This window comes from Anopheles merus, chromosome 3R (genome assembly GCF_017562075.2).
Source record: "Anopheles merus strain MAF chromosome 3R, AmerM5.1, whole genome shotgun sequence".
Lineage (NCBI taxonomy): Eukaryota > Metazoa > Arthropoda > Insecta > Diptera > Culicidae > Anopheles > Anopheles merus.
In genome coordinates this window covers 38,646,621-38,662,329 of record NC_054084.1, presented here as the reverse complement: position 1 = coordinate 38,662,329, position 15,709 = coordinate 38,646,621, and the positions used below count along the sequence as shown (strand labels likewise).

Here is a 15,709-nt window from a genome sequence, read left to right as displayed (position 1 = left end):
ATGCCGGTAGATGCAGGTAATTTTGTATAGGTCACTCGAATGCTTTTTCCGTTGGGAAATCGTTCTACTATTTGAAACGATAAAAACATTTTCAAAACAACAAAAACGTATTCGTTTGTTTTACATTGCACTAGCACAGATTCTGTAAGAATATTTTATTTTCTCATTTTGGTCATACACAGGTTGCCCATGGATGAAATGCATCCCATTTCAAAGTTGATTTTTCTGTCAAAAATAGTTGGCTTGATGGACAGTGAAGCATCAATGGATTTTTTCCTGAACGCTCAGTCAAGCTTTCTCCCGATTGTTAACGGGTTTGACTCGCTGTGCATTGCATTTCAGGTGTAGCGAATGAATTAAATGAAATAATCTAAAATATATGAACAAATCGGGTCGCGGTATGGATGATTTTTTGCAAACAAATATATATGAATTTAGATTGAACCACCGGATTCTGGGACAAAGTTAGGTTTTCCGAAATATGGTCATGCGATTTCCCTTTTCTCGTCCCGCCTCATGTTCTTGTCCCCATTCCCATTATTGGTTTGATTGAGCTTGTTCTTGATTGTCCCGAACTCATCACACCGGTCTATGAATGGGTACCATGTAGTGCGCTGAGTTTTCCCTCCATGCAACCGAAAATAGCATACCGAAGGAAGCCACACACAAGCTCTGTTTCACTTTTGAATAGAGATCCACTAAGGACATGGTTAGACTGCTGGAGCGTGTGTTTGCTGGCCCGAACTGCTCCGGTTATGGTAATCCCGGTAGGAATGTTTACGTCCAACCCTATATGCTCTACAGTATTGTCCTTTGCATGTTGGCTCCCGCAGCTTTGCCTTCGCTCTGAACACATGAAATGCAGTGATGGAATTGGTCGCAATCTTTGCAGTAAGTTTTTTTTTTTCAAAAGTGTCGTGTTTTCGTCATGGCGCGACTTTGCCATTCATCACCATCGCCGTCATTCGGCAATGGAGCGACCGTAATTCATTTCAAGATTGATGTTTGCTTTCGTTTCTTCCTCAAACATTTATCTGACTGCTTCGGTACAGGCGGTTTTTAACTGCTTGTCCACCGTGGATGCTTTGAAGGGATGGTATTGGTTGATGGAGTGTTGTTTTTGGACGCATCACCGCTGACAGTGCATCGGTTGTTTTTTTGCTGACAGGCAGCAAACGAGGCGTGGTCGCACTTTAACTGCAACATCGATATTGAGGCGCGGGAGATAACCATAAAAAGAAAGGGTGAGCAAACCAGTGAGCGACCATTTGGCGCTTTTTTCTATCCACTGCTCTTCCACATGCAGTAACGAATGAATGATAAAAGCTTGATAAAGAGATAATAAACCATTGCACTCCCATTCCATATTTTTGGCTGCCATTCGCCTCTTCGGATAGTCAGTCCTGTGTATCGAGGCACAAACCAATCGAGACTTAAGCTCACAACGGGCATGTTATTAAATCGAACTAGTATACAACTTTACCACTATACCGGCCGACCAGGGATTACCTACTTTTAAAATTTACTTTTTTTAGAAAAGAGTATTGATATTGATTTGCTGATATTAATGATATTCAGCAAAAAAAAACAAACAAACAAACAAACTGGTCTGTAAGCAAACAAACAAACATCTTCAACATAAGATGGTTTGTACAAATAATATTTTTCCCCGTTTTTGCTAAATAATTCATTGCAACCATAGTCCATCCATAGTCTACCAGTACGATTTGAAGCCATGGCTATATCCATAAAAAAAACATTAACAAAAAGTGCTTGGCGCACGGGAAACAATACCTAAATTGGTCTTGCATTCTAAGATCAATCCGTTTAGCCACCTTTGTATATTTCTTATCACAGTCAATCACATTTTTTACAAGGTTGAGTGATTGGTGCTAAAGATTGTACTAGCACCTGCTTAAATTTATTATTTGGATATTTGCTTGTACTAAGCGATAACGTGTTGATTAGGTTTCTGAAGCAATTGATTATTGTTATATTTGGTCCTCAACAAATATTAAACCTGAAAAGCATACATTGATACGAACCAAAGTTAATCATTGGATTAGGATACATATAATCAAACAAAACTAGATCTATCAGATGTACTCAAATAGAACTAGATATATCAAATAGAACTAGAAAACTAATCTTCCTTGTTATAACTACTTTACTGATGTAAATTGCAGTAACATTTTGCAGCCAATACAATTGAGAACAAACGGTAACCGATCCAATCAACTCAAATTCACATTTTTACCCGTTGAAAAGACGCGAAAACACTTGCACTCAGAATAACTCAAATTACATAATTACCAGTTCGTTTGGCTTATTAAGCTTAATGGAAGTTGACATTTTAGACAGCGGACTGCTGGGAATAGGATCAATTCGAAACAGAGATCGAAACAGCCATGCCCCTCAGCGTTGCTGAAGAGAGTAAACGGGTTGGAAATGGCTCTACCCTCTTCTCAAAAAGCCGCTTCATGTGCGATCCTTGCGCAAATGGCTTATGAAGATAACAAATACCACTGTCTGGTTCAATGATGCTTGCGGGGAGGGACTGACACCTTATTGCTGTATGGGGGATATACAATGATGTTGCCAAAATTGATTAGCAATGAAAAAAGCAAGCAGAATATTGTTTTCGAGTTGTTTTGGAAATCACGAGCAAGGGAGGGACTGGCATCATGGGTGAGAAAATTAAATAAAATCACTCTACCCCCATTCCATTTCTCCCTATTCCGCAATTACTTGGCCGCCTGTTTCCGCTCGTAGTAGTAAAACTATAGGAAACTATAAAAATCGCAATCATGCCACTGAAACAGAAATTCCTTCAAAACATAGGTTGGGTCAGAACAACAGGCTGGCACCCTTCAGCACTCGTCCTTCGTTCAGCCTTGTGCTGATAGATTTGCTGATTGAAAAATTGATAATCAGTTTCCGTTCGCTCCCAGAACTAAACAAGCGGACCCTTCTATGAAAGCAAAACGAGAATGGTCTAATTGATTTCGCAAACAATTCTTGCCACCACACTTCCGCTTCACCACACAGTTCGATTGAAAATGTTCCCCGGCAGTCCCAGAAGAATGTGAAAATTACTGAACGATTTGAGCTGCTGGGCAAATAGAACCAAAGTGTTGGTTGTTTATTTGTAGGTTGTGTTTGATAACAAGAGAAGGGTGTGAAGGGTTTATAAATCATTCCGTCATACTGCGAAAGTATGTAACTAACCATTGGAAGCAGAACGTTACACAGCGCTGAAATTCGATGAAAGCTTAGAGCGTTTTGATTATATTCATCATTGTTCAATCGATTTAAGCTCTGTGGTCAGTCCCAATAATTGCATATAAAAGGTGTAAGTTTTCCATTAATTGAATGCCATCGTTTAATTTTTCACTCAAATAAATCACAAGAATCCATAAGACCGTCGGCCTCAGCACCATTTTTTTATCGAAAAAAATCGACAGGCGTTCACGCAAGACTGACAGTATAACTATTTCTTTCCATACCCCTACATGAAGTCGATTCCTGTTGACTTCAGTATGAAGTATAGGCAAACCATTTTTTTTAAATACCAAATATTTATTTTTTCCAATCTACATATTGAAACAGAACTAAAACATTTACTTGCTTTTGCAAAACGTTTTTACAAAACATCAAACTTGATTTATGGCATTTTTCTGATATTCAATAATTTCCGCTGCTCAATGCGTCGCGGATTTTTCCCCATACAAAGCGGAACGATCGAATTTTTGAAGCATAGTTCATTTAGCTCGTGAGTGTCACGGTATACCAGTTTTCAAAAAGACCAGTAAAATGAACACCTTGGTGGCGAAATGAGTATCAAATGACACCAAAATGACAGCCAGATTGATCGAATTTTTTCGCTCAAAAAATTGTGCTGAGGCCGTATGTGTATTAATAATAAAATCACGTAACGTTCTTTGTTCTGAATGCGGCGAAATCAATTTCTAAAAAAATAGCATAAAATGTGATAAGTTTTCATCTTGTCACATCAACTCTCTTCTAAGACAAACTTATTATTTACCCAACAATACTACCAACTACGAATGAACAAAAAAAAACACACACGCACATCTACACATAAATCCACAAAAGATAACTTAAGAAAATGTGGGCGCCTTCCCCATTGAACTTTTGGTTATTAATTTGTTTCTTAGCAACAGCCATTTGGCTTTCGGTTAAAGCTATTGAATGTGCTGCACGTTCTTCACTTATTAGCATTCTTCCCAAGGCTCCACAAACTTAGTTCCAAAAACGCCACCGTTCGCAATGGTTGTAGGTCAAAAATTACTTTTTCTGATTTAAATTGAGATCAATTTTGCTTTGCTTATTACGGCCATTCGTTTATTTGCCCGTGCGCCTATTATGGTTGATTTTGCAGGATACTGGCGTCCGCTGATGCATGTATGGGGGCCAGTAGCTGCACTATACTGACAGTTGTGATACTGTTTTGATAATTGATTTTTTTCCTATAAAAAATGGTTAACTTTTTCAATTTTTCACTAAGTACAATTTTTATTGAAAGTGATCAAAGATAGCCCAATTTTAAAATTAAGCTTCTGGTAGTTATCAAAAACATACAGAATCCAATTGAAAATGCTTTTTGAGAGAATATGTTCAATTTCATTCATACACACGTATTATTAGTTACACTCATTTCAGAATTTATTTATTCACTTTTAAAGAAACTACTAACCATTTATCCATTTCTGCATATATTTACATAACAGATGGGCATGTGAGTTCCTCTGAAGTGAATTATGCTAGGTTGTAAAGTAAACGATAAAAAAACATATTTTATGCAAACCATCCTCCACTTAAATCAGTGAACGATTTGCTCCGGTTCAAAATCGTCTCCAAACGCCCAGTGGTCATTTCAAAAACTCGTAAAACTCTTCAATTATTTCAACCAATGGCTCGTCCCGTACAATGAACATACCTCCGTTTCGGTATTGCAAGCAGTACTGTTAGAAACGGGTTTTCCCGGACTTGGGATGAATCCATGTACCTTTTTTATTGCCATGCATCTTCCTTTTAATGGTACGACGAAGTATTTCACCTGTCAATCGAAATCATTGATCCTATTTGTACGACCTTCCACACAATCTAACATCGAAACGAGAACGACCCCAGTCGGTTTATGAGTATCATTCAAAACTTCTGCTCGCTAGTTCAATGATGTTTCACGGTACACAAATGCTTCCCTCGTTCAATGTCAATGATGTCTTATGAAAAATCCTTATGGCTGCCCAAATTCAACAACCTTTTATACCAGAACTCTTCACTTTACCATCTCCTATGTTTCCAGGTAAACCAGAAGGCGATAAATTAACATTTTTTGGAGCGACAGTGCTGGCTAACCGAAGATTGTCGACAATTTAAAGGCCAATAAAATGTAATTGAACAACTGTCGAATGATACTTTAATAAATTAATCAATTTTTATGTCTGTAAATTGGATTATAAAGTGCTCATGGTATTTCACGTAGTGCAATAATGGCTTATATGCTTTTTGAATATCTCGGACGATTTCAAGAGGCACAAGTAATTGTTTTGAACAAAAAGTATAAAAAATAATAATTTAAAGAAAAGTTTGCAGAAAGTTGAACAAACACATTAAAAAATGAAACTGAAAAGATGTTTCAAAACTAAATTGGGTTATTCTTTCAAGCCACATTCAAAACATGTTTCTATCAGTAATAATTACAGTTTTGGTACATCAGAACCTTAGAAGCATCAGTTTGGCAATCATCTGTGTGGCATGAAGAGCAAATCTGTAGAGCTTTGTTGGCTAATGGACCGAAACCGAGCTGATGGTTGCAATCAGGCTAGCAAAGGTTCACGGGAAGTAGGGACCAGCATTAGGAAATATAAAAACCACTACAGCTACCTTAAGCAACTATTGAGGAGCTTTGTTTGTATGCCTGAATTCGTTTTCACATTTTTGTTGTTGTATGTCAGTTGTTTTTCTTTGCGGTCTAGCACCCGTGGCCGAGATATTCTGTTGAAAAAAATAATGTACAATTGTGTGTATTTTTAACATTTTACCTAAGCCCGATCAGAAAATGGTTGCAACAAAAAATATAACATAATGAAATAGAATACCATTTGTAGGAATTAGTCAATTAAATTTATGAGTTCAATAAAGAAAACGATAAAAGTCATTCAAACCAATCAAAAAGTCTTTAAAATTTGCAACAAAATGTATTGATTGTAAATATAAAAACCAAATCAACATTACACATTTATTCAGTTTTTCCTCTATTCCTCTCTATTCCTCTATTCTCTTTTGATGAAGAATTATAGCAAGAAAAAAGGTTTGTTTTTCTTATTATTTTGTTGTGAGTTTCATGACGATTGTTCTCTAAACACTTGTTATCTCATAGTTAATTACAGAATTGGAATTTTCTAATCATTGCGATTAATAGAACTCGATTAATAGGTGCAGCCTTATAGTTGTGTACTACTGTTCTTAACCATAGATTCAGAGGTCAGGAACAGGGACAGGAAAGCTCATATTTGAAAAAAGAGTAGGTTGATCTATGTCATTTTTCATAACTTCCGTTACAAATAAAACCATGAATTTTTTCTTTTGTTTGAAAAATGAAATATTTTTTTGATTATGATTGAACTAGCAATAAAAAAGATTGCTGCATGGCATATTCAATCCAGAAACTGGGCTCTCTCGAACTCCTTACTTATAAACACAACATAATTAAATTCTCGGCTATCTCCTTTATTTTGTCAACGTGGGCTTTCTGTGTTAAAAAATTCGACTGCAAATTATATCAGTTATGTTTTTTGTAGTGCTGTTAATCCCCCTATTTAGTTCTCTTTGCTTCAATTAATGGACAAGCGTCAGATTGGGGTTGGTTTTTTTATCACAGGATTGCTCTTCCTGATGGTAAATATTGCTTTCGTGGGATGGACGATCATCACGATACGATACAACGATGCAAAATCGAAAACGGAAAAGCTCGCCCTTCCCCAACACGAAATGCATTTGCCACGTGGCAGGAAAAAAAGGTGTATATTGTACCATCGGGTGCATCAACCAAAACATATCAATAGGGGAAATTCAACATGCGCCTGCGCCATCGAATATGGAGAAACAATAGCCGAAGTGAAAATGAACACTTACGAGTAAAGCACGAAAAACTTTCCCACCATTCCAGTTCGGAGCTTTTTCAGCTGCTATATCGGTCTTTTATCATTCAGACGATTGAACGTTGCGTTGAATCTACCAACACGACGGAATGAAATGAACTTTGTGATTTGGGTTTTGGCCCGGTGGTCGTTATTACCGTTAGTTTGTCTTTGACCGCAGTCAGGGCCGCAGTGGTTTTAGCCTATACGTTGTCTGAAGATATCGATTTTACGATGTTATTTGAATCGTAAACATAATAGAGCATTCATTGTTGTATACTTACGACATTCTCAATGATAGTGATAAGGTGCGACTCTATTCCGTGAGAGTGTGGATGCTTTAAAGCTTTTTTCCTAAAAAAGTGAGATTTAGGTTTGATATTTTACAAAGTTTGAGTGGTTTTTGAATAGTTTGATAGCTGATACCGGTGAATAACGGTGGTACATGCCGGTGTCATTTATTGTTAACAGCTTCCGTTTTTCATCAGATTATATCACATGGGTTTAAACACAACTATGACATGCTGATGGAAGTTAGTAAAATCATTGCACCAAGGGAAAGTAAACAGCCTTGGCCGCTAAGTGCGTATATAAGAGTTTGTTTCGATGTGTGTGTGTATCAAGCAAAAGCGAAAGAAGTATGCACCCACACTTCATGTTTGAAGGATTTAAAGCTCTAACGTGTACAGTGGAGAAAGCAAAAGCAAAATAAGGTTTCAACGTTTCGTGGAAGTGTTTCACTTCATGCCTTCAGGGCAGCTCGTGTGTAGATTAAAAAGGAAAGCCTTCTTATACACACATACAAAATAAAAGCGCCGAAACATCATCCTCGTGGCTGCAGCACAAACCTTTCTCGAAGCCTGCGTTTTGTGGCACAAGTGGAGCACACCACTTCACAACAAGTTCGTCTTTCTGCCGCGAACGAAAGGAGTGTTGGATAACCGCAGCAAAAAATATCCACCAACATCAAGGTGCACTGGCAACGCTCAGTGATGAGTGATTATCTGGAGTGGAAAAAAGGGCAGAAAAGTTAGAAAGTCTCAAATCTTCACCTTATTTATATTTGTATGTAAATCATTGACTACGTGTGCTACGTTTCCACCTACCACGAAGGATTTCTTGTCCTAGTTGTTTTGGATTAATATGTCTACAAAGTCAGCTGTAACCCATGATAGCGTAAATGTTTATTACAAACCTCCAAACCCGGTGGTGCTTTACCGTGAATGTGTGATACGGAAACAAATGACCTCTGGAGAAAAGCGCCCAAAGCGCTTCAACCTTTGGATGCGGTTTCAACATACACAGTCTTCACGACGGCAACATTCTAGCGCGACCAAAACACGACCAGCAATGATCTGCGCGCTCAAAAAGGGTAGTTTTTTTCGACGTGGTAAACAAGTACGTAGAGTACGTGCGGAAAGCAATCCGCCACCAGAAAGCGGATCATCGGGAACCCGCAAAATTCACCAAATAATTTTACCGCAGTGCATCGACGTTAATGTTAGTGTGATTGTGGTTTGTGTGTTTGTTGAGGTGCCATGGTGGTAAATGTATGTGCAAACAGTAGACGTACCAAGGTGATAAGGAGGTCGGTGTAGTGGTGTTGTGCTCATATTGCTACCGTATTGATGAGAAAGGGAAGAATCGGATAGAGTTATTCAATTATAACTACATTACCATGCCAAAATTGGGGCAAAAGCATTTAGTGTCTCAATGTTTGTGTGGTGATGATGATTCGCATGGTAATTTTTACCCGCTATGAATAAGCGTCTTACTGCATACCAAACTGCATTGGATCGAATGTGTATGTATGTGTAGAACGAATAAAAGTTGTTCTTTGCCTTCCAACAGGGTAACGGGACGCACTACGATAGTGAGCTCTATTCTTCTCACACATTCCTCTACGACTCTGGATAAAGTTTTGCTCTGGAGGTGTAAAAAAGGTGCAAAACGTTTGTGTTTTTTGGTGCAAAGTGTTTTCAATACTAATGAGCGGTTGCTTTAGAGTGCACATCTGGCTATGTTGGTGAGGAATGATGTTGATTTCCTTTTCATTTTTTCAGATTCCCATTGAACGTGAAGTGTAATTGCACTTGATAAGTTTTCCTGCGTGATATTTCTTACCAAGTATTCCACGCTGCTGCCGAAAAGGTGTACCAGAGAGTTAGCAGAAGTAGAAGGAAGTGTTCTTTCACGGATGCAAACTATATGAAAGTGAAAAATAGTGAAAAAAACGTAACAAATGAAAATAAATGAAAAAAGTGGATAAAAGTGAAATAGTTCATAAATATATATATTTTAAATAGCTGCTTGAGTGAGTAAGCTACGCCAGCACAAGAAAGAAATAGCAGTAGTGTGCCACTGTCTGTCTGTCAAAGAAATTATAGTGACTTTGGTCCTTATGGACTCTTTCGTTACAGTAGTGCGCCACGCAAAGCATGTGCAGTGACTACGAGTTGTGGATTTGACTAGTGATATTGCAACTAATCGGCTTTATCGTGGATCCGCTGCAAATATTTTGGGTTCTGACGAACAGCACTTATTTAGGTAAGGACAGGACGCACTAGTAGAGTGAAAATACCGATCTGCCTATGATGCGTATGATTAATCTATGATCTATTAGATTTCCTATTCACAAATGAGCACTCTAAAATTATGAGATTTTTCTTTTATCTTTTTGAAAATAAAAAAAAAATCCATAATAATGACCGAGAAGCCATTAAATCATTTACCAATTTATTTTTTGCATGAAACTTCAAATAAAAATATCGAAATCACTAGCGGCGTGAATAAGAAGTCCTACATGACACTAAGACGATCTTGAATTACTTTACCATATATTTTATCAAGTTCAAAAGTCGTTTTCAATTGCAAGCAGATTCTTTGGAGATTTTAATTATCAGTCGGCTGAATTTGGAATCTGTTTCTTGTTTGCTCCATGCTTTTAATTTGCTCTAGTTGATTTCCTGGAGGAATGCTTTTATTTATGTCCATGACACTAGAAGTTGGTGTATGGTACTTTTTCTTCTTCTTTGGCACACTAACCACTGTCGGTCAAGGCCTGCTAGTACCTACTAGTGAAGTGAGCTTGGCTTTCAGTGACTTATTGTTACCATAGCAGAATAGACAGTCTTATGTATAGGGGCACGGTCTATTCGGGACTTGAACCGAAGACGGTCATGTTGTTAAGTCGTACGAGTTGACGACTGTACCACCAGATCGGCCTCAAACCGTTGAAAGGTACACTAGACTAAATATAATTGAATTTCTACTTACTGTCGCTGAAATTTATTAAATGATAATTTCAAGCACCAATAATTTAAATTGTATATATGATAGACTCAACGACACATAAAGTCACACCAATAAAGTCAGGCAGTATGTCGAGAATTGGATAAGCATGAATCTTCCATGAATCCAGGATTTTCAAACTTCGAATGCTTCAGCATACATTGTGTGTTTCTGTTAAAACATTATCCAATGTTAGGTGGTTTTTTACAGTATGATTCAACTTTTGTGACTAGACAATAATCCAGCCACATTCATGTACAACATCTGTATGTTGTTACTTGGTTTATGCTGCAATTGCTACTTACTCAATTGCTGTTTTCTAGATTTCAACTATTTCAACGTAGGGCATTGTTTACTGAAGACTGAATGAGCAGTATTAAGTTTTAATTCCCTTTGCTTATTTCCGGTGGAACAGTTAAAGAATCTTTCAGATGAAAATCCACAATCTGATGTTTTGTGATTTAGAACTCCATTTGGAACATTTTTTTTTTTCATTATCACACGTTGTGCTTTTATAACAAAACTGTCCGCACTTAAAGTATCTCATGATATTGAAAGATTCATTTAAGTAGACTCTATTGAATCCAATATTATTCTTATTGTCTATCATTGTCCATCTGAAAAGCAAAATTCACCAACTGATCTTTTCCACGACTGTTCATGTACTCCATATAATTACAGAACTACCTCCTATTTCGTATTGAAAAACTCTTGGTTTATGTCTTAAATCTCGCCAGTAGTAAAAATACATTTTTGTGCATTTTTTTCCGGCAATCGTTTGTTCGAACTCATTTAAAACGTTTATTTATTTTTAAAAATTAACCTTTAATCTTTGATTGCTTCTTATTATTAGTTTATTTTCACTAGGATAGAAATTATGAAACGAAGTGTATATTCGTTTTAAAATAGCTTCATAATTTATCAATTGTATGATTTAATAGCATTAGGCACTCCTCGGTTTTAACCAAAACCGTCAGCATTTTTGCAGTGCTGTAACGAACCATAAATCGATGTTCCGGTTGAATGAGAAGATTCTCCGAACAAGCTTAATGGGCTTGGAAATAACGGGTAACAATAAAAGCAAGCAGCATATGTGTTCCGGCGGTTCATCTCACTGTTAAGTTATCTTGATAATCTCGATCCAGTCCAAGTATCGCTGCCATTCGCCATTCGACGACGGCGCTCTTGCATTTAAATTTTCAGTTAATCAGGTGTTGCATCTTTTTTCTTGTAACATTCATAACAACAAGACAACTGTACAGGTCCATTTTGATACAATGATAGATAATTCCTTTTTTTGTTATTGCTCTGTTTCGTCTGAATGACTTTTTTTCGAACGAATTTGTAAATCCACCATCCGTCAAATGAATCCTCGATTATCTCAATGCTAACGGCACACACACTCATTCACACTTATGGCAGTTCCACCTAATCGCTCGGAGCATATGGTTGCAGGGACAGGGAAATGCTTCGAGGTACTAAATTGTACATTGTATTAAAGAAAAACGTAAACATACAGTTGCCGCTTACAGCTACGTTCTCCCTATAATAACGCTAGCCCGTAAAACTTACCAGCCTCCTCCGGCGATGGACCGTTATCGCCGCCACGCGTCCATTTGCGTAGCATGATTGAAACGGCAGCTCTAGCCAACTCTCGCCAATCCAAGGCGTACATGAGGGCTAGGAAGTTTTCACGATTCTCTTGCGGCACATTGTCTGGACAGGGTAAAGGGTTGTTAGCTTCCATCTGTTCCATCTTCCTCCGCAAGCAACCACAGACGACAACCGAAAAATTGCTTCTTGGAAAGTGGATATTTTCGACGTTTTTGTACTTTCTTCGCTTCGTAGGGGTTTTTGGTGGTGTTTGATGATGAAAAGGGTTGCTTGGATTGTAACGCTTACTATGTATTTTTTCATTGTGTACTTTAACTTGCGCAAAAAAGGAAAGCAATGTTTTAAACCCTATACTCGGTGTGCTGTGAGATATTTTGGACGTATGGTTTATTCACGACAGGTGTGCGTCAACCGCAATTAAACCCGTGGGAGGAGGGAGTTGTATATTATAAATATTATATTATATAGCAAGACAGTTGAGAAACTTAAGTGTTGAATGAAACAAATTCAAGAAAACACAACATTTATCGATGCAAGTTTTTGTGTTAAGTGGCAACTGCTTACGGCATACAAATTTGATTAAATATCCGAACAGAAAACGAGCTGGAAATAAAATCCACTACCTCCGCATAACAATGCTGCTGTGTCTGGGCACAGATGACGCGTTACGAGGGTCACATCGTGGAAACGGTCACATGGTGGATTGACTTGAACCGGACAGCAATCATTGTTATCGCAAAGCACCAGTAGCTAAAGGCTTAACGAAAATTTGGTTGTCATCGTTTCAACCCTATTTGTCAGCAGCGTAAGAGACCACACATATTCACAAACACGCACTGTACGGTTCAGTTTATGTGATTTGACCGGGACGTTTTCACAACCCCTGGAAAGATAATTAAAGAACCAACTACAGTCACTCATTCTGGCAGCTAATGCAAGACGGTAAAAGGAATGGCAAATTAATACAAAATATTCCCACAGTCAGACTTCTGCCACCGCTCGTGTACAACAAGATTGTGTAGTGTGTTGTTGCTGCTGCTGCTGCTTGTTGGTAATACGAGGTTAGGTGGAACTAGCGAGCAAACACAAAACCAGCTTCCGTTCAGAAGTGCAAATGTTGAAAAGACTGCAACCGAAGCAACTCGTTTTGGGATGCCATTAAGCAGAAGAAAATCAATGGGCCGGGTGGAACCAGGAACGTTTCCCGCTTCGTGACGGGAGTGCTTTCATCTTGATAAAGCTACTTGCAGACTTAGCAAAAAGCGACTGCAGACTTAGCAAAAAGGGCTAAAAGCGTGAATAATCACTTTTTCAATGGTCACATGGCACTTGGCGGGTTGCGAAGGAAGTTATTAAGATGAATGATGAGGACAGAATGATTCGGGTTAAAGTTTATTATTTGTCATCTTATTCCGCGAGTGAGTGGAGCAAACCATTTGATCAACTTACTAGCTGCCAAATTCTATAATCAATCGTGTTAAGTGAAAATCATAAAAAAACAGTAGCGTCCTTGAAAACACCGATGTATGTTTTCGTAAGTAACTGTATTTTTCTAAGAATTAATTTTACTATTGTTTATATAAACACATAAATAAGCTTGATTAACCGAATCCCAATGAGGCTCTGCCTCTCATTCACATCACCAAACTCAATCACAAGCGTTGAATCAGCACAAGCATTTACCCATTCTGCCATCCTTCTTTGTCAACCAAGGAGCTGTTCTCTGTTTTGATTCATAGTCTATAAGCATTAACACTTTAAGCGCCGTGTCATATAAATTCGCATGACGGTTTTGCTCACCGTTCAGCTTGGCATCTGACGCTCTCGGTGATTCTCTTGAGAACGAATGAGGGGGGAAAGAGAGAATGAGAACGACATGTGCTACGACGCTTATCGCAATGAAACAAAAAAGTGATAACAATGGCACGAGAAATTGTCGCTCTCTTCGCTCTCTTGTCATGCGCTACGTGCTCACTCAATAACTGTGACGTCAGCCCGGCGTTCAAAGTGTTAACATGCGAGGTTGCCAACTCATGGTGAAAGCTTCACCGTCCCGATGGAGACGCCTGGTCGCTCAAGGCGTTCTGAGTAATGGATTGAGCACAGACGGCTGCTTAATGGTCGATAGACGGCTTTTGACATGATGATATTTTAGCAAAACATAGCAAAACATGAAAACAACGCAAGTAAAATAAAAAAAAAAAACATGTTTATCATGTGTAGCACCTGTATTCATACAGAGAGGTTCGCCACATTTGTGCATTTTTGCTTCGACCTCAATTTTCTGTGTGATTGATTGCCAGGGGTGTTGCTAATTTTTTGCATTTGTGTACGCGTCATATTTTATCACAAATCTCTGGGTACAAATTCCACCTTTCGTCCTCTCAAGAAGAAAATCAACCCTCGTCGTGCACGCTGTCAGGAAACCATTAGGCCTACCATGAACTCCACTTCCACAAACTCCCATCACCTGTATTGGAGTACCTTTGTTCCTGGTAGGGTAGTGGGAAAAGCTTGTCCATCCAAAACCATCAACAAGCAAGCAAGTGCGGATCGGTGTTTCAGAGGTGCAAAGGTCACCAGAGGGTCATGGCGTAAATGTTTTACCTAAACAATTTGAAAACATTGCAAACATCTTTGAGGGAAAGGATTTTGTGTCTTTTTAAAGTATATGTTACGCTTTCATTCTTTTCATTCGTTGTGAAGCTGTTAACCAAAGGCAAAGCAATTTTCTTAACAGATCTCGACCATCTTATAACACCATCGCAGTCGTTAGGAAAGGCGAACTTCCGAGACAAAGTGTTTTAAGACGATCACCACAAACTGACCATCGCTGTAAGTTAGCTTGGTTATGCAAGGAAGAGGTTGTAAATAAGACAATTATCCCTACACACCAAGCTTTGATTTGTTTAATTTATTAGTTGGAAACATCTGAGCTACGTAATTCTCCAATGACATCTCCCGTTTGGCTTCTAAACTGTGGTAAGTGAGATGAGCGACCACTGGTATACGTAGCCAAAGATCACTAGGACGGGCTTAGCACGTGCCGGTGTTGAATTCAACCTTCCTCTCAGCTACACTTTTTTTGCAGATGCGTTCACGTAAAATTTTTTCTAGTGAAATTGAGAGTGTGAGTTTTGGTAGGAGCAGGCATCAAGCTTGCAGGCCAAGAACAGGCGCTTAAAAATGCTTGGTTGGGCTGTGGAGATCGCTGGGCATCTTACACAACGGGCCTGCTATCAGTGCAGGGCTTTGGGCATCTGTTGAGTGGATTTTGGTGGCTTTTATGTGCTTTTCAGCCTGAGCAAGCTATGATCTTTGTTGTTTTTGGCAGCACAACAAACCTCAATTCACATGTTTTGCGCTGATCGAAAGGGTTTGTTTATGCCAAGTGGGGGACGTTTTTTTTCTTTGCTGGTAGTATAATTTGCTTTCATCGCAGTATTGCCTCTCGTTTGGTAAACATGCTGACGAGGTACAGGTTAAGTGCCATTTACATGGTCCACACCCCCGCGGTAGCATACGAAATCAACCGACGATGACTAAAAATGTAACAATATTGCTGCTTGTGACAGCCTCTTGGTTCTTCTCGGAGAACCTCCTTTTCCCTTCGGAAAAAATGCAACACTTAACACTTT

General features: G+C 38.5%; 1 protein-coding gene across 1 annotated transcript in view; it reads left to right on the top strand.

Moving 5' to 3' along the window:
- Nucleotides 1-15,709, top strand: part of LOC121595657 (neural-cadherin-like) — a 126,602-nt gene continuing 110,893 nt past the window's right edge. The window contains exons 1-2 of the mRNA XM_041919790.1: nucleotides 1-16; nucleotides 9,639-9,713. Of these exons, the coding sequence (XP_041775724.1) occupies nucleotides 1-16; nucleotides 9,639-9,713 (91 nt within the window). The remainder of the gene's footprint in view (nucleotides 17-9,638; nucleotides 9,714-15,709) is intronic.